Source organism: Euleptes europaea, chromosome 9 (assembly GCF_029931775.1).
Source record: "Euleptes europaea isolate rEulEur1 chromosome 9, rEulEur1.hap1, whole genome shotgun sequence".
Taxonomy (NCBI): domain Eukaryota; kingdom Metazoa; phylum Chordata; class Lepidosauria; order Squamata; family Sphaerodactylidae; genus Euleptes; species Euleptes europaea.
The window spans coordinates 92,158,341-92,178,115 of NC_079320.1; the positions used below are offsets into that span (position 1 = coordinate 92,158,341).

The 19,775-nt window shown below is 45.5% G+C and overlaps 1 protein-coding gene across 3 annotated transcripts; it reads right to left on the bottom strand.

The window, feature by feature from the left end:
- Positions 1-746: 746 nt before the first annotated feature.
- PARP11 (poly(ADP-ribose) polymerase family member 11) lies at positions 747-18,970 on the bottom strand. 3 transcript variants are annotated; one of them, XM_056855401.1, is made up of 7 exons: positions 18,848-18,970; positions 17,318-17,438; positions 13,896-13,971; positions 13,529-13,601; positions 13,313-13,443; positions 3,254-3,405; positions 747-1,093 (listed from the first exon to the last, which is right to left on the bottom strand). In XM_056855401.1, the coding sequence occupies exons 1-7, from the start codon at positions 18,968-18,970 to the stop codon at positions 780-782; spliced, it is 990 nt and encodes a 329-aa protein (XP_056711379.1). In that variant the 3' UTR covers positions 747-779. The 3 variants fall into 3 exon arrangements, with proteins under 3 accessions (XP_056711379.1, XP_056711380.1, XP_056711381.1); XM_056855402.1 differs by having other exon boundaries at positions 17,318-17,413; positions 18,848-18,918; XM_056855403.1 differs by lacking the exon at positions 17,318-17,438 and having other exon boundaries at positions 18,848-18,928.
- Between the last annotated feature and the right edge of the window lie 805 nt (positions 18,971-19,775).

Sequence of the window (19,775 nt, forward strand, 5' to 3'; positions counted from 1 at the left end):
CTGAAAAAGCTCTCCTTCTGTGGCCCAGCTGATTGAAGCCGGCTACACCCAGGCATCCCGGGCAGCTCCTGCAGGGAATCTGTGGGTCTGGGCCAACTTTCCCCCTGGGAAGCATTTCTCCGGCCTTGTACTCCTCTGCCACACCACGTGATAAACATTATCATTGCTATCTATCTAGACAGTACTTCATGCATTGCATTGCCACTTTGTTTACAGTTCCCCTTTATCTAATGTATAAGCATCTGCAACCTGAGAACACACTTCATGCACATGATGAAGTCAGCTCTAGTCCATGGCATTTTATGCCACAAAACACTGTCTAGTGTTTAAAGTAATGTAACACTCTTTTTAAATCTTTGCTCCAACAGACTGCTTTGGAATTTATTGCAAGAAATGACTAATTGGGTCTAGATGCTATAATTCTATTGCAGTCTTTCCTGACTCTGTAATGCCTGTCAATTTAATGCTACAGCTGGTTTTTGATAAGATTGTGGGAAAAGCTAACAAAAGCAGTTGTCTAAGATTATCAATTCCTATTTGACATGATCATTCTCAAGCTCACCAGTGGAATATAACGCAGTGCCCTGGCAGTGATGTTTAGACTTCTAGTATTTGGAAATCTAAATGATGTGAAGGGTGGAGCGAGCCACATCTCTATTTTAACTTGCTGCTACACATTTACCTGCTAAAGAACTTTTATTTTCTTTACAAGTAGTAACGGGCCACCAGTTAAAAAGAGGGGGGGAAATCCAACAGATCCGTCCGTCCCCCCCAAAGTCTCAGCTGAACTCTATTAAATATTCTGGATAGATCTGGTTGGCGTCAAAGATAACAAAAATCTTTGGATTCCAAGTGTTGTCCACACAACTGTCATACAGATTTACAAAGCTCCCATCTTTTGAAGGTGGTCTCACATATTTGGAGTCCCCAGTAATATAGTCTCCAGTCAATACACGAGCAAGAAACATCACTTTATGCTTCCTGAACATGTGAAGTTGTAGATCAACACCATGAATCTGAAACGTATTGCTGTGCTTCATGTCGTCTTTGCAGAAACGGCTTGAATATGATGCATCCCTAGCAAAATACGTCCCTACAGAAAGAGAGAGGTGCTTCAGCATAGTCTAGAAATATATTTGTTCCGCCTACTTAGGGCAGAAGACATGATGAAGAATATGGAGCTACTGCCCAAAACCATCACCCCACGCCACTCTCCCTTCTCCTCCCCACCTGTCTGCATTAATATGCTCACATGAGGCCCTCCTTCCACAGCCCACCACGCAGGATGCCAGGAGGGGCAGGAGTGGGAAAACGCACCGCTTCACAACATCCCTTCCTGTCTTTCCATTCAGAGGAGTCAGTGGAACTAAGACACGCTTCGTCGTCTACGTCAGGTTGTTTCATTGCCCTGCCCTTCTTGTTTTGTAATCCAGCTTTATGACATATGGTATCGCATGGCTCTACAGTTCGGTAACTACTGTATTACTGTCTGAATTATGTTTTTGTGCGATGTTCTTTAATTTACTATGGTTGGCTATATATATTATACTGTTCTCAGCACTGCTTTTAGTTGTTTAATTAGCTGTAATCTGCTTTAGCCCCATTGAAAAAGACAGATTATAAATAAAGTGCGTAAATAAATACAAACTTCAGGGGACAGAAGGAAGAAAAGTCAACACGTAGCTGTCCTTTTCTATTCCATAGTGCCTCGTGCTGGGACTTGCTGTGCACCGGAGATCTCTCTAGCTGACAACAGGCTTAGGAGGAAGTTACCTGACTTCATCCTTCTGCCCTACTTTCAAACCACACACATACGACAGCCCAGGCCACTGCTGGAGCAAATATCAAGCAGGTGGGCACAGTAATAGAAAATGTGGCATAAAAATAAGCAGAGGCGGGGCTTGGAAGTCTGCACACACACTCACCACACCCCAGAGGCTCCACTGCTCAGATACGGAAGGTCTAACCACACACAGAAGCCCCAACACGGTGCCCTGTTCTCTTCAAGACTGGGATGGCTATGTGGGAATTATTCCAGGCACACAAAAGCACCACTGCTGTCAAGGGGCTTGAGTGGCCATGTCAAGACCCTTCCCCTATGCCCTCCGGTCACAATCTTATCCCACCCAGGACACCAATACTGGCTCTGATGCAAGTACAACAAAAGGAAGTGCGTAAACCTTGCTGTCTAGGCTCAGAGCAAAGGTCGGCATCGTCCCACTGCTGTCTCTCGGTGGCCAACCGAACCCTGCTCCCCCCCCCCCAGGAGATCACAAGCAGAACAGGAGAGTCACCCCCATCCTTTAGTCATCGGAAGTATAACTCCCTGAGCGAAGGACACTGCATGGACCATTCCCATGAATTTGCCATGGAGGGAACATTGTCCCAATTACCCAAAGGTCTGCCCCAGGAACTGAAGTGCCCCCTGTTCTGGATGGGGTTGCAACTCCCCCCTAGATGATCAAGTTCATGGCCTGGAGGTGCTGCTGGACCTGGGCCCTCCTGCTGGAGAAGCAGGTGGCAGTGGAGTCAGGAGCACCATCCACCAGCCTTTGGCTAGTGAGCCAGCTGCAGCCCTCCTTGGGTAAAAAAAGACTTTGTTGTCCTGGTAACATTGAAATTGGACTACTGCAATGTGTTCTGTGGGGGGGGGGTATGCCCTTGAAGTGTCTGGAAGCTACAACTGGTACAAAATACTGACTGGAGTGGCCACAATGCTGACGGAAGTGGATTGTAGGGGTCACATCACTCCAATCTTGTTCAACCTAACACCGGTTCCCAAATTGCTTCTGGGCCCAATTCAGGGACCTTTAAAAGCACTCTATGGCTCGAGGGCGCCATACCTTAAGGACTGTGCACTCCCATATGAACCTACTATACTCATCTTAGGAGACCCCGCTTAGGGTGCCCCCCCATCTGAGACTATGGGGTGGCCAACGCAAGAAAGGGCCTCTATCTATCATGGCACTGAAATTATGAAATTCCTGCCCCGGGGATATTTGTCTGCCCCCCTACCATTGTCTTCTACCAGCAGGTGAAGACTTTTTTTGTCTCTTTTGGTGTTCCTTTAATGGCCCTCGTTCCTGTTTAGTTTGCTATTTTATGTATATGTATTGTTCTTAATGCTGATTTTAACATCTCGTAACTGTTCCCCACCTTGACAGTGCTAACTGGGCAGAAAAGTGGGTCACAAATGTTTTAAATGAATCAATAAAAGTTGTAAGAAAAAAGCAATTTAAATTCAGCCCTTTACCTTTTCCATATACAGCAGCATGCATGCCATTGATTCTCCAGTCAAAGTTATGAATGCAGATAGCTTCCACAAATTCGCCACTGGTGCCATGAAACAACATCTGCTCATTAATGAAAAAGACCCTTCTTTTCTTCTTTAATTGGTTCTTTTTCCTGTACAAAAAAAGTTGTCAAGGAGACAGAACACTAACATAATATAAAGGCAAGAGCAAAGACTAGCAGAGGAGGTTTCCCTTATAGATCTGCGACATATTCAGCTGCAACAGAATGTGATGATGGACTCCACGTGTTCCAGAACGGACGACACTGCTTGAGACCACAGGTGGAGGGCAGGCACACCTGTCTGCCTAGCAGATGGATTTGCTGCAAACAGCAAACACCTGACTAGGGAGCTAAAGAAATCGCTAATGAAAAAGGTTACTTTAAGGCCAAATATAGTGACTTCAAAAGGCTTTGCAAGCACGCGTGCAGGCTCATATCCAGAAAGTTGCCTGGTTACCTATTGCAAGTAAGAAATGACACAGAGATGTTTTACAAAAGTTAATGATCTGAGGAGACAAGTGGCTACTCAAGGAATGTTTGAGCAGGCAGGCAGGCAGGCAAGTAACTTTGGGGGGCTTATTTGCAAGGCTGAACAAACTACGTGGGTTTTTAACAATGTTTATGAATTTTTCGGCAGTTGCATACCCAGTTGGAACGTCCCCAAACCAGGCAACACAACAACAGATATTAGAACATCCCCCTCTTTAAATGCAACATCATGTAGTAAAGGAAAACACACAAACTACTACTCAATTCTTATCAACTTCAAATGATTACACCAAATATTTATCTGTGATTCAGAACACTGATACTCGCTCAGTGGCTCTTCCACGCGCCACTCGTGGCTCTCCTGAGCAGCTTCCCAATGTGGAAAGTGAGGCAGGCCCTTGCCCAGTGGGACTGGCGGTGGGCTGATGGATTCCACCTTGAAACAGCCACTGCTGGAGGAGCGGGAAAGCTGCTGGCCTCCCTGTGGTGCAGGCCTTGCATCCGTGATGGACAATTATGCAGGCAGTTGCCAGGCATGTAAATCAGGAACTTGCAGTGTTAAACTCACTGGGAAATCTCTCTCTCGTGCTCTTGGGATACACACGCTTTGGAACATTCAAGTAGGAATGCTGGTGCTGGGGGTGCTGGAGAAAGAGCTTTGCATGAAAAGCTTTGCATAAATAGTCACAAGCTGACAAACAGAGGAGGACTGCAGGCCTTGGAAGGCAAACTCTATGTCGTGGGTAATAAAACAGCCACTGCTGCAATGCCCTTGAATAATGACAAAGTGTGGCTTCATTTAGAATACTGAGTGCAATTCTGGTTGCCTTGTCTATGAAAGGATACTGCAGAGCAGGAAGAAGTGCAGAAGAGAGCAGCCAAGATGATTAGGGGGTTGGAGGAATTAAAATGTGGAATTCACAGCCAGAGGATGCGGTGATGGGCATGAGCACAGATGGCTTTTAAAAGGAGATTAAGGTCTATCAGTGGCTCCTGGCCACGGTGGCTAAAGGGAAAACAGAGTTGCACTTACCTGTAACTTCTGTTCGTCAAGATGTCTTCTGTGCAGGCACACATTGGGACTGCGCTTGCGCAGGCCAACCACGGAAATGATTCTTTTACCTTCATTTAGATAGTTAGGGGGTGCCGTAGCCACTGCGCATGCGTCCGCTTTCCCGCCCGATGTCATGGCGTACTCCGAAGGCGCCCCCCTTCCTCAGTTCTGTTCTTTGCCCTCTCAAAGAGGCTTCTAAAGCAAAAATATAAACACACAGTTGCGAGCTCTCCGAGGGGCAGGAGGGTGGGATGTGTGCCTGCACAGAAGACATCTTGACAAACAGCAGTTACAGGTAAGTGCAACTCTGTTTTCATCTACGATCTTCTGTGCAGTCCCACATTGGGAGATTATATAGCAAACTCACCCGGAGGCGGGGGATGAGCTCTCAGCCAAACAATGACTGTGAAACCGCTTTCCCCACAGCTGCATCCTGTCTGGCGTCCACATCGACAGCATAATGCCTCACGAAGGTCTCTGACAAAGCCCAAGTAGCAGCTCTACAAATCTCCCTGATGGAAACTCTCTTCCAAAAAGTAGCCGAAGAAGCTTGGGCTCTAGTAGAATGGGCCTGTAAGGACTTGGGACACCTCTCACCAGCCTTCCCATAGCACTGTCTTATCGTCTGCACTATCCACCTGGAAAGAGACTGGGGAGGAGCAGCATCCTCTTTCTTGGGGCCAGCAAAACAAACAAAGCCTTCGATTTACAAAACTGTTTTGTATGACTTAAATAATATCATAAAGCCCTTTTAACATCTAAAGAATGAAGTATTCTCTCTGCCTCAGACTGAGGGTCTGAAAAGAACACAGGAAATGATAGGTCCTGTCAGAGATGAAATTCGGACACGACCTTGGGCTTAAAATCATAGCTCGTGTGTAACACTACCTTAGAAGGGTAAAATTGAACAAAAGGGGGGTGACATCTTAAGGCGGCGAGTTCACCCACTCTATGCACCGACGTAATGGCCACCAAAAAAACACACCTTGTAAGACAGGCATGCTAAAGAAATCCTATCCATAGCTTCGAAAGGAGGTAGCATTAACTGGGCCAAAACTAAGGACAAGGACCACTGGGACACTGGAATATGTATCGTGGGAAACATGTTTGCCAAACGTTTTAAAAACAATTTAGACGTGGGATGGGAAAACTGGGAACATCCATTCACCCCCACATGGAATGCTGACAAGGCTGCCAAATGTGCTCTAATAGAGGATAACCCCAACCCTCCTCTCTTAAGGGACAGTAAATAATCTAAAACTAACGGCAGCGGACATGACGACGGAAAATAATCTGTAGAATTGACCCATTTGGAAAAACATTCCCATTTAAAAGCATAGGACGCCCTAGTGGAAGGCTTCCTAGAATTCAAAACCACTTCGAAATGGGTCACTTCTGGTCAGAAAGTTTCACTGTGGAGAGTTTAGGAGCCATGCTGTCAGATGGAGCATGCCTGGTTCCTGATGTTGCATCTGTCCTACTGACAGAAGGTCTGGCTCCGACGGAAGGTGTCTGAAATTGTCCTGTGCTAGGTTCTTCAGCTCTGTGAACCACACTTGCCTGGCCCAGTAGGGGGCTATTAGAATGCAATGAGTCATATAAGCCTGAATTTGCGCCAGTGTTCTGGTGATCAAAGGTATTGGGGGGAAGGCGTAAAAAAGAGCCCCCACCCAAGGCCTCAGGAATGCGTCCCCTAGAGACCACAGATTGTGGCCTGCCCTGGAGCAAAAAAGAGGTGCTTTTGCATTCTGGGAAGTGGCAAACAGATCCACTTCGGGGATCCCCCACTCTAGGAAGATGGGTAGAACGTAATCCCATTTGAGGGACCACTCATGGTGAGGGGAAAATATTCTGCTCAATGAATCTGTCCTGATATTCTTTATTCCTTGAATATGGATGGCTTGTAGTGAAACGTTGTGCAGCAATGCCCACTCCCATATGTTCTCTGCTTCTCTGCATAGGCTGAGGGAAACCGTGCCCCCTTGTGTTTAGATAAAACATTGTGGTGATGTTGTCTGTCTGGATGAGCACCGCGTTGTTGCACAGGAGCTCTGTGAAAGACATAACAGCATAACGAATTGCTCGTAGTTCTAGAATATTAATGTGCAGAGCAACCTCGTGAGGGGCCCACAACCCCTGAACCGAGAACCCTTGACAATGGGCGCCCCAGCCGATCAATGAAGCATCCGATGTGAGTACCACATCGGGAGTGAACACCCCAAAGGAAAACCCCAAAGTTAAATTCTCCATTTGAGACCACCATAACAGGGTACGTAACACCGGCCTAGGGACTGAAAATTTAGTTTCCTGGGACTGACTCAAGGGCTTGAACTTCCTAACAAACCAGTTCTGGAGGGGCCTCATATGTAAGCGGGCAGATCTAATAACAGCTGTTGTAGAGGCCATCAGACCTAACAGTGTTTGAATTCGTAACGCAGATTGATGCCTCTTCTTCTGGAAAGATCTAACCATGTTTGAAAGTTTACTGGTCCTATCCGTAGGTAAAACAGCCTTACCCAAAGTGGAGGTTAAAAGGGTACCCACGAACCTAGCAGTCTGAGCCGGGACGAGTGCAGACTTTTTGTGGTTCACCATGAGACCCAAGGATTCCAAGCAATCTAGTATAACCTCCCTCTGAGAGGCTAGCTGCTCAGCCGATGGGGCTGTCACTAGCCAATCGTCCAAGTAAGGAAAAATTACACAACCCTTAGTACGGAGGTGTGCCACTACCACGGCCATACACTTAGTAAAAACTCGAGGGGCTGTAGATAAACCAATAGGCAGCACTGCATACTGAAAGATCTTGTTTCCTGCAACAAACCCCAAATATCTGCGGTCTTCCCGAATAGAAACATGAAAATAAGAGTCCTTGAGGTCAATAATAATATATAACCAACCAACTTTTAATAATTGCAAAACATTTTGAACAGTAAGCATGTTGAACTTTTTGTACTGTAAACACTTGTTCAAACATCTCAAATCAAGAATTGGGTGTAACCTGCCATCTTTTTTGCTAACTACAAACAGATGGGAATAAAAACCCCGCAACTGATGGGGAACTGTAACAGGTTGAACTGCCCCTTTTTTAATTAGGTTGTTCAGGGCCTCTTGTAAGGCTGAAGACAATCGTGGACCCATGCTTAGTGGGGGAAGGCCCAACCTAAGCATATGCTGAAATTCTAACGAATAACTATGCTGTATGAGGTGCAAAACCCAAGAATCAGAGGTTGTACAAGACCAAACTGAAACAAAAAAGGCTAAACGGTCGCCAAACACACAATCAGCATTTCCCCCCTTTTCCTGCAGTCAAAAGGATGGCTTTGGGCCTTGTCCCCTAGGTGACTGAGATCTTGGGGCAGAGGAGCGAGACCTGGGGTATCTCCACCTGTTCTGATGCTGGAACGACTGGAAGGACCGCTGCTGCCCATCCGAGCTGGGCGATGGAGGTCTCTGGAACCTTGGCTGGTAAATATTACCCCATAGCCATAAAGAGGCCTCTGAAAGTTGCCTGAGTGGTCACTCCCATATACCTGGCATCTTACTTCTCCTTCTTTAATTGACTGAGAGTGTCATTAGTGGTCGAAGAGAATAAACCTTTGCCATCAAAAGGTAAGTCCTCGATAGTGCTCCTCACATCATGGGACAAAGCTGTAGAGCGCAGCCAAGCAAATCTATGTAAAGAGAATGAAGCAGCCATGCCTCTGGCAGCTGACTCTGAAGAGTGCCTGCCAGCATTCATTTGGTGCCTGGCTAGTTGTGTTCCCTCCGATATCACTACTCTGGCCAACGACTTCTGCTCCTCTGGGAGATTATCCAGGTAAGCAGAAATCTTTCCCCACAGAAACAGGTGATAAGCTGACATTATAGCTTGATAGTTCCCAATCCGAAATCCAAGGGCGTCAGATGAATAGGCCTTTCTACTAAGGACATCAATACGTTTACTGTCCTTATCAGATAGGGTAGAATGGCTGCCCAGACGTTTGTTTTGAGACTCAGCAACAATTACCGAGGATGGTGCTGGATGAGAAAATAAAAACTCACAACCAGTAGGAAGGACCTTATACATGTTGTCTACCTTCCTGGAAGTCGAAGGAGTGGAGGCTGGGCTTTCCCAAACTCTTCTTGCCATATCCATAGTCCTCAAGGACCAGAAAAGCAGTAGAAGTCAAAGCTTAAGAAAACAAGGGAGGCAAAAACTTTTCCTTAGGCTTTGGGCTTTAGCTGCTCTAGACATTTGGTCAGAAAAGTTGGAAATCTCCTCTCCTGAGGGACCTGGGAGATGGTCACCAAATGCTAAGTCTGGGGTAGGTTCCGAAGGTTCTTTCAAACAGAGCTCGGAATGGACTGAATGAGAGTCCTGCTCTGAGTCCGAGGTACCCAGGGATAAGCGATGATCCTGTATGGGTAAGACATCGTGCTGAGAATTAGAACCAGCCCAAGGAGGCACCTGCTGTTGTTGTCGGGACTGAAGAGGACCCCACGGTGGGTAGGGGTATCCCTGCCAAGGTGCTGATTGAATAGGTCAATATCACTGAGGTGGCCACCATTGAGGCATTGTTGGAACGGTAGGTTGTCTGTTCTGATTTTCAGTGGAGTCCGAAGCCGGCATCGGTTGCTCACTGGTAAATGGTGGTTGAAACACATCATGAACTTCTTTCAATAGGAAATCAGACAAATCAACCTCTGAATCTGAAGACTCCCGTTCAAAATGTGGTGAAGGGGTATGAGGAGGGGGGGAGTATCCTCGCCCTCTCTGAGCACCGGTTCCGAAGAGCCCTTGGGACCAGGACCGGACTCTTTTGTCTCTTTCTGTTTCTTATTCAAATGTTTAGTCTTAGACCAAGCCTTCTTAGGCGGCGGTTCCAAAGTGCTTCTACCTTTGTCAGACGGACCCGAGGATCTTGGGCGGGACTTGGAAGCGGAGGATGAGTTCGGATCCGACTGCACGGAACCAACAGACTCATCTGGTCTTGCTCAGCTGATGACTGCGAAGCCGGCACTTGAGATCCAGATAGAACCTTTTCATATAACCAAGCTTTAAGTCGAGAGGCCCTATCGGCACGGGTCTTCGGGGTAAATTGCAAACAGGATTTACATGTAGCCACGTTGTGAGACTCACCAAGGCAAAGCAGACATAGCGAGTGCTCATCAGTCCTGGTCATTTTTGTGTCGCATTGTAGACACTTTTTAAAGAGCACTGATTGCGCCATTTCTAGAAAACTCTTTGTCATGATAAAAGCGAAGCTGTTAAGAACGTCCTTTTACTTTGGCGGCAAAGAACGAACTGAGGGAGGGGGGCGCCGTCGGAGTACGCCACGTCATCAGGTGGGAAAGCGGATGCATGCGCAGTGGCGAAGACGCCCCCTATCTATCTAAATGAAGCTAAAAGAATCATTTCCGTGGTTGGCCTGCGCACGCGCAGTCCCAATGTGGGACTGCACAGAAGATCATAGACGAACCTCTGCTTCCAGCTGCAGACATTCAGCGCCAGGTGGCAATGTCAGCGGAGGGCCTGAGCCTCCATGCCCTTGTTTGTTTGGAACTCCAGGGCAACTGGCTGGTCGCTGTAGGAAACACTGTGCCGGACTAAATGGACCGCTGGTCTGATCCAGCAGGTTCCTCTTCTGTTCTTATCAGGCAGGATGACACCCGCACTTTGGATCTCAAGTTAAGCTAAATAACAGTGAAAACACTCAACTCTCAAATAACATATCATTAAACACAAGATAGCATATTAAGTGGTGCCAAAATTATTTACATTTAAACCAAAAAAAACCTTGATAATGTTGTATATGTCTACAATATACATAGAAATTACCATTATCTGATGACCTGGATGGCCCAAGCGATCATGATCTTGTGAGATCTCAGAAACTAAGAAGGGTTGGCCCTGCTGAGTACTTGGATGGGAGACCACCAAGGAAGTCCCGAGTGGGGGAGGGGGGCAGGGCCCTTGCCAGTGCCAGGCCTGACAGCAACCACTGGGCATCTAGATACCATGTGATTTGCAGGACCTGGCTGCTCACTCGTGTGCAACAACAGCCTCCCCCCCCCCCCACAAAGGCCACTGTAGTATAGTGGTTAGAGTTTCAGACTAGGATCTGGGAGACCCAGGTTCAAATCTCTACTCTGCCATGTAAGCTGGCTGGATGACATGGGGGGTCAGTCATAAGCGCTCAACGTCACCTATCTCACAGGGTTGTTATGATAAAATGGAGGAGAGACAGGTTGGTTGGTGAGTGGGAAGTTGACAGGGAAGCAGAGAATCTGAAAATATGTGGGCTACCAGGAGGAGGGAAAGAGGAAGTAGTGTGGGGAAAAGGATACAAGGGCAAATGAGAGGCCCTTTGCGAGTCCTTGCTGGTTCCCCAACTATGCAACTGGGCCTGGCCTGGCGCCCAGCAGTGCACAACTCAGCCAGAACTTTCCCTGGGAGAGGCTGCCAGGGTGCAGATAAAAGCAGGTTTGCTGGCAAAGGGAAGGAGAGAAGAAAGCAGGAAAGGGGGAGATTGGGGGTTTCAGGGAAGGGTAAGAGGAAAGAGTGGGGGAGGAGAAAATGAGATGTCCCTGCAAGTCCTCCCCTTGTAAATCTAAAATGCATGTTTTCTGGAACCCAATTAATTATGACAGAGTATACACTCAGACAACAGAGTTTCTTCTTTCAGCAGGATTGAGTAGTTTATGCAGGTAACTGAACCTGTGATGCGGCTAAGCCCTTGCCCTGTTGACGGCACCCTCACAGACGGGAGATCTGCAGCGTGGTGGGTGGTGTCGATGGAGCTCAATGGTTACTGAGATTATCAGCAGCAAGCAACAATAATTAAACTCATCAATCTGGGGGCGGTCTGGCTGGACAGAGCTGAGCAAGATGAAAGGTGGTCTGAGGAAAGCCAATCAGCATGAGCACCCAGGCCCCACTGGTCAGGTCTGATGGTGTAAAATCCCAGCTGTGCCTTTGGGGGGTGAGACTCTTCCCAGGCTGGGCTTGAACTGAGGGCCTCCGACATGCAGAGCCGGCGCTGCTTCACAGCTCAAGGCCTTTCCTTCTGGGACTGGCCAATTTGCTTGGCCTGATGTCTCTTTGATTGCCTATGCTTGTTTAAATTTATTTAGAAATCCATACCCTGCTTTCTCCCTAATGTGGACACAAAGCAACTTACACCACCATCCTCACCTCCTCCGTTTTATCCACAGAGCAATCCTGAGAGGTAGGCTAAGCTGAAAGAGTGACTACCATGGCTCAGTGGGGATTGCAGCCTGAGCCTCCTAGGTCCTAGTCTATCCACCATGCGGGCTGCATTTGCCTTGTCAGAAGTTCTTTCCTCCAAGAGGTAACTTGGACCCCATTTGCAGGGATGACGGTATTCACGGGACTTCTACTGATTGCCTCACAATTCTTTGTAGAGCTGAGTGTGCTGTGTTGCATTACACCACCTATGTTCTGCGGTGTGTGCATGAGCACATATATGCTGGGGCATGGTGATGTCACAGAGGTGTGCCAGCATCACTGTGTGCGTGGACTGGCTCTTTCCATATACATGGGGTGTTGTCAGCATTCTGCTCTGAGATTGGCAGGCAGTGCTGGTCCTACAGCCCCAGGTTTTTCATGATATTTCTCTGTTATTTCTCTGAGGGCAGAACACCTTACAGCATCCTACAGCTACGCCAAAACAGCCCCCAGCATAGCCGGACCCCAGGACTGCTTGGCTAACTGCACTAAAGGGACATCCTAGAGGAGTGGTGGTGGTGCCAATCTGTCCTGCATTACGACATGAAAGGAGAAAATAAAAGGGTCGCACCAGTCACTAAGAGATAAAAAATAAGCCCCAAACCAGTGGTGAAAGCAAAAATATATCTTGTTAGTTAAATTCCCTACATGGTTTGCTAACGGGTGCCTTCAGGGGAATCTGTTAGTCTTGCAGAGTTCCTTCAACAAGAGAAAATCCAGCCTCCTCCTCCTCAGATACCTGCTCTCGCAGGACTCCCATTTGAAGTGGTCTTTGCGTCGTCGTGCTCTCTCTGGGAAGGCAGCTGCTGTAACCTGTGGCATCAAATGGTTTGTCTTCTTGCACTGAGCTACTGGTCCAGTCCCAAGCCACGTGCTACCATGAACGTGTGGCTGCCACTGTCCAGCACTACTTTGGCAATGCTTCATTAAAGAAGCCACGTGACATCCCCACGGCCAGCATTCCCCCATCCCACTTGGGGGGTGGGGGGAAGTGGAGGACAAGGACATTCTATTATGCGTCACCTCCAATGATGTCCCCAGGGAGGTGGGGGAGGAGACATGGAAACAGCAGGCGTGCATTCATGAGAGAGCGTCATTTGGCCAACAGGGGACAATTTACCAATTTATGGAACAGGCATTTTATGCCTGCAAAATTAGACAAATGTAAATACTAATAGGTTTTTTAAAGTGGACAATGATTCCATTTGGGGTGTTTAGGCCAAAAATCACACTGGAAACTTTCTTACCTGCAAAAAAATTCCCACAAGTCTAGATTCTGAATTCTATGTATTCTTTTAATTCGATTCCCTTCCATTGTTTCCCCAAAGCGACTAGAAACTTTTTCATACTCGTTGGTCTGCTTTTGCAAAGGAATAAGCTGAAAGAGAGACATCAGTAAATCTTCACTGATGTCTGTTAACTGTTCTTTGCCACATACTCAATAGATTCTGCTGAAGTCTCACCTGGAAGGGTTCTTCAGAGTTTACATTCTCCCAATGTGAAGGTATGGGGATGGACTGGTTTTCACAGATATAACTTTAAATACAAAAGAAGAAATAAGCACATTGTCACTTCCTATTTTGCGTTCTTCTCCAGTATTACAGAGACCTTAAAGACCAAATTTAATCTCCACTGAAGCTAACGCTCTACTCCAATATTCAGCTGTTTAAGTTAAGGCTATATGTAAGAGCTGTTGGAACATCCTCAGAACTACATTTTTTAAACCATTTACATTTTCCAGAAAGAAAGAAAAACCTGTTAGAGCATGGAAGGACTCCAGACAGGTAAATCTGCAGAACAAGGAAAGCTAAATTCACCTTTACTTCCTACCTGAAAGCAGTGATAGAAAATGGAGCTCGTTTTATGGGACGCTGTTTTCCTGTTGTCAGGTTAGTTTGTTTCATTCCTGTATATCAAATGAAAGTTAGTCAAGGTCTGGAAAATGGTCCACACTTTGTCAAGTCCAGTTTTACCATACTGCAACTATTACCCCCAAATTAATCTAAATAGCAGTTCACAAACCTGTCCATTAAAGCTAAACTGTGCTGATCTCTCTGAATTTAACTGCTGCCATAAAAGACTGAGGAATGACCCTGGAGGTCCCTTCCTACTCTATGATTCTAGGATTAAGGAACACTCTGGAAAACGCTCCATTTCAGTTTGTTACCACCTTATTGTCACTGATGCTTTGCTCTACTCTGCCCTTCTCTAGCCCAAGACGTGCCTTTCCTTTCCTCCAGAGAGCACAGGGAAGCTGGCAGCATGCAGGGGTGGTGGTGGTGCCCAGCTAGTCTTCTACCCAAGCAGTTTGTCAGCTTTGTCATGAGCAGTGCACTGCGTGCAGACCACCCCCTCAGTCACTGGACATTTATTCCTGCCTCTCCCACCCACTTTCCCCCCCCTTAACTGCGCATTTTCACCTTAATCAGTGTCATGCAGCACAGCACGGTTAGAGCATCAACTAGGATATGGGAAACCCAGGTCTGAACCCCGCCCCCCGGCACTCCATCTACCAGGGATGCCTGCTGGGTGATCTTGAGCCAGTCACCAGAGGCAGAACTATCCAATTGGGCTTCCACTGTAGACCTCATACATCACCTTAAATTTACTTCAAAAATTGTTAATATTCTAAGTAAATCCTTCGCTCTCATCTTTCATCCTACTGAGATATGTTAATCTTGCTCAGTGTCTAAGATACCTGGAAAATTGCTGCCCTGTATAATTTCAAGGGAGAAACATAGTTTGTTTTTCCTTGGTCATGGGAACTAGGAGCAACCTGATACCAGGGGCACCACTTATATCTGCTTGCCTGCCTGCATTAACACAGGAACGAGGGCAAGAACGGATCTTAAAATTCATGGCCGGAAACATCTCTCCACCCACCTATTTTTATTTTCTAACATCTAGATAAAGAGTCCTGCTGAACTCGAAAGCTTGCACAATCTCTTGTGTCATTAGGCCTTAATTTATTTAGGGGCTCAGAATTCAGATAGAGCATGTACTTTTAATCCTATTCTAGAAATGAATAGATTCTTATTCGAAGTAATGAGTGTAGTGGATTTATGCTTGAAGTTTTGCTACTTTTAGATAATTTGTGAATTTTTCAGCCAATTCCCCCTTCCCATTGTAGGGCCCGTTGCCATTCCTGTCTGCCCCACTTGTACAAAATTCAGCGTGCTGTTCTGGTTGGTTGAAGCTGCAGGAACTCTTAATGATGTGGCCAGCTGTGCCCCATAACAAGGAGGGGAAGGGGAAAGGATCCAGGAATTTCCTTGCAGGCAAGGCAGAGAACCGTGCAGTCTCCACAAGGATGCAAAAGGCTCTGCTGCTGGGGTGTTGCTCAGGGTGTGAGGTAAAGTAATATGAGCACTTAACAGTCAGAATGGCCAGGTGTGTTTACAATGAAAAGTGACAGCCAACTTGATCATAAAGAATAGTGGGAATTATTTCTCAGGTGTAAATGTCTTATGAATCATAATGGAAGTGATAAGGGAACAGAAATGACTTGGATTGCTTCTGGGGAACTGTAAACATACTGCACTTGAAAAACATGAGCTCTTTTCTACATTAATTGCACGACTTTTCCACTGAAAGCCAAGCTCTTACACTTTGGATGTACTCAGAGTGACAATTTTCTGGGATTTTCAATGCATCCAAGAAAGCAAAGCTTTGTATGATTTCTCTTTATCAGAGTAAGCAATTTGAAATGGAAAAGGGTGTGGTTAATGAAGAAAGAGCAGAGCCAGAGGGGAGGGGCCAAATGGAAGGGGGCGTGATTAGAGAAGACCGGGGGGGGGGCTGAAGAGGAAGCACAGTTATCCTTGGCTGCGGGGGGGGGGGGAAGGCTACAGGAACCCGGAGCGAGCCCTGGTTGGCTGGGAAGATGAAACAGAGGAGGGGAGGACAATTTATAAACAATTAATAAATGACGTTTAAATCTTTTCCAGGGGTGTAATGGTTTTCAATATTTTTAGGGTTAAAAGTATGGATTATTGACAAACATAGATTTGAATGGATTCTTTTGATTTTCCTGAATGATACATTAAATAATATTTAAGTGAATGGCTGGGAAAGGATGCCTGGAGTGAAAGAGAGGTCAGCAAAAATCAGATGTTTGGGAACAAAAGCCAGACAGGCTTGCTGATAGTGCAAAGCAAGGAGAAAAAAAGTTAAAAGCAACTCTTTAAACTCTCCTTACATTCCCCCCCCCCCAATGGGAATAGGGAACTCTTCTGCCTGTGTGGTTTTTACCTGGCTTTAAAGTTTGATGGAAATGCAGTAGATGCAAATTTAATAATGACTTGTTTTCTCTTTTGTGGTCCATAGCCTTTGAAGAAGGATGTGTGAAGTGGAAATTTTATTTTGAGAATAAATTTTGATATCTGTATTGCCTACATCATCTGTCCATCTGACATGAGATCAAAGTTAAGGATAATGCTCATCAAAGGAAGTTTTGTCTGATTAATGCATTTTATTTCTTTTGATGTATGAGAATATGTCTTTTAATGTATGGGAATATTATAACTTCTCAAAACATTATTTTACAATTTTTATGGTACACAATTTCTAGAAAGCATATATAGAGATTCAGAACTGTAAAGTAGTTGGAGATCTTGTCTCAGGCACGCTCGTATGCTGTCTAAGACTCCCCAACATGACTCTTTGATGGTATTTACAGTTTGAATTTTTACTGTGTCCCTGTATCCAGATCTGTACTAATTTGCTCAAATTTGTTAATTTTTTCATGTAATCTAACTCTCATATATTCTACATATATTTTTGTGTTTTTTACATTTTACATTATTTTACTTTTTCATTTGTAATACTGAAGCATTTACAATAAAAAGAATTTTAATTCAAAGTTGTATCATTGCTTTGAGTGGCTGGTTATGTAAGATAACGTATTTTCCAGTGAAATACAAGATTTAGAAATTTAGCCACTTTTCACAGCAATTGATCTACTTCAGGGGTGGGGGGGAGTAAATAAACTTTTGTGATCCCTCCTGTGTGAGATAGTCATTCATTTTTCAAGTAAAGAAAACCTAGATAAAAGACTTTAGTTAAGCTACAGCAAAAGGCTTAGCTGTGTGAACAATCATAAACGTCAAGTAAGCAGCGGCAGCATCGAGACACTTCCGGTCGTGCCAATTTTGATTGAGCCTCTCAACGCTGGTTGCTGCCGACCTCTCACAACTAGGATGGCAGATTATACCACAAGAAATCTGTAACGGTATAAACAGACAGATGTATACCTGAAAAGTCTAATCTGTAGTTAAATTTTGCAGTTGTGAAGCACACAGGGTCCTTTGGATTCATTCTGAAGCTCCTCTCAATGTCCTCTGTGCTCACTGAACACTGAGTACTGGAATCGGTCTTCAAAATAAGCAGATAGCACATTTGGAAAGATTTTGTACTGGGGATTTAACATTTAGCCAGTAAATAGCACTTTAGCATACTACACATACTTGATCATATTACTTCTTGCAAAAACCCTGTAGGGTAGGACAACATTGGTACTGCCCTCTGCAGAGGAGATAGAGATACTCACTCAAGGCAACTTCTTGAGAACAGAGGTGAGTTCGTGTCCAGTTCTGCTACATATACTCTGCCACAGCCCTCTTCCCCAACTTCTGCTACAAGGAAAACCCATCTCCCTACTCTAAAATTATCCAAATTTAAATCTGATTAAACAGTTTGCATAATTTATTCAACGCTACATTTGTGTGTTAAGAACTGATGCGACTTGGAGAAAATGAAGAGCAAGGGCGTAGAAACTGAAGTGGAAGTACATCAAAACAAAGTACAAGGGGAAGACGGGGGGGACACTACTGAAAAAGAAGCGGGGGGAGTGCAGCAAAGGCCCCTAAAAAACTGCCCCTGACGACTGGATGTCTTGCTCAAAGGCTAAATTTGATTGAAGTATTCAAACCCTGACCTGAATGGCTCAGGCTAGCCCAGTCTCACTGGATTTCAGAAGCTAAAATTGGGTTGGGAGACAACCAAGGAAGGCCAGAGTTGCTCCGCAGAGGCAGGCGATCACAAACAACCTCTGAACATGTCTCCTTGTAAACCCGACAGTTGCCATAGGTCAGCTGTGACTTGACGGCAAAGGAAATTAAAGGATTTGAATGTTTCCTCGAAATGGTTTTATGCTACCAACCTGTGACCTCAAATGTTTCCTGTGACTTCGATTTGAATGTTTCCTTGAAATGGTTTTATGCTACCAACCTGTCACCTCCCATGCTGAATGCAGGCCACCAGCAGCCATGCACTGTGGTTGACCAGTGACTCAATAAAGCATCCAGGTTTCCTGCCTGGAACTGCAAATGTAGTGGTAAACTCACCCGGGTGCTGGAGTTGCCTGCTGCCCCCTGCTGAGAACACACTTGGAAACCCACATTAACATTGTTTTGCTGAAAGGCCTGTTTGCAAAACTGTGGTTGCTACAATGACAAGCCCTGATTCCTCATATCTACCACAGACTACTTCATACTTAAAACCCTATAACCATTAAGACAATTATATGCATGCTCAGACGCCATGAAGAGAAGCTGAACAGCCCCAGGAGAACTGGATTCCAGTCCTATGCATCAGAGACCCTGGGCAAGCTGTTGTTCCCTGCTGAGCCTGTACTCGGTGACAAATTGGGCTGACTACTGCGTTTTTGTGCTTCAGGCAAGATTTTTTGCCTCACTTTCCCATCTGCAAAGTGGGAAGAATGATAAATTGTAAAGATAACAAATGTTGAATGGGATGTTCTATTTACATATTTGAATGAGCACCTCAAACATATGCCATTTGCCACATTCAGCCAAGTAAAACCATCCCCACTGGGTGTCAGACGTGTCCATCTCTTCAAGGTGGCTGGCCACATTTTGAGAGAATTCATCACCTCCTTGAAACATGTCCTGAAATAGTAAGAATAATTCATGAGTATAATTCTAATCCAATAAAACTTCTACTTGTCTGCAACTTTAAACATTTTAATATTTTCTGTGTTAAAAAAGAGATGTAAAGTTCATACACAGCCCTTTTGACCTATGCCACAGAAAGGCAGATATAAACTTTTTTAAAGGCTGTGTTAATTGCAAGCAAGACTACATTATGGATAATACAAAGTAGAGGTTTATTACCTCCATGTATAAAAACACACAACCGCTCCCCTTCCCTTAGTATGTGCCTTACTTCTTGGGGAAAAGCTACATATTCCAAAGAATGACAGGCTACCTTCCAAAACCACAATCCACTGTCAAATTCCTTTTCCTCGTGTTCAAATTTCCTGACATTGTTACAATGCCCAGGCCACAGAAGCCAATGATATGTAGCGGGGGTCAGGAAAACACGCATCACCATTGCAGTGTCAAACATGGGTTAAGCTACCGTAAACTCGCTGCTACCATGAGCGAGGGAAGAGCTTGATACAGGGCTGTCATTTTCATTGTAACACACAACCCCACCCTTACTGTCCTCCTTTTACCTCTCCCTTAACATCACGAACTCTGCAATCCTATGTGGAGTGATGCCAGTTTAAGTTCATTGGTTTCAAAGGAGTAACTTTGCATGAAATTCCACTGTAGGGTTAGGAACTCCAAAGGGGAAATTTCCACTGACTGAGGAGGGGGTGGACAGTGACCCCCCCCACACACAAGAGCGCTACATTCTCTCTGTTATAAAAACACACAAAGATGCAGAGTGCAGTCATTGTAAAAT

Coding starts and splice junctions, on each gene's coding strand:
- PARP11 (XM_056855401.1), bottom strand. CDS start 18,970: ATGTTTCAAGGAGGTGATGAATTCTCTCAAAATGTGGCCAGCCACCTT. Junction 13,972..17,317: donor CTACAGATTAGACTTTTCAG/GTATACATCTGT, acceptor TTTGATATACAG/GAATGAAACAAACTAACCTG. Junction 13,444..13,528: donor ACTCTGAAGAACCCTTCCAG/GTGAGACTTCAG, acceptor TCTCTCTTTCAG/CTTATTCCTTTGCAAAAGCA.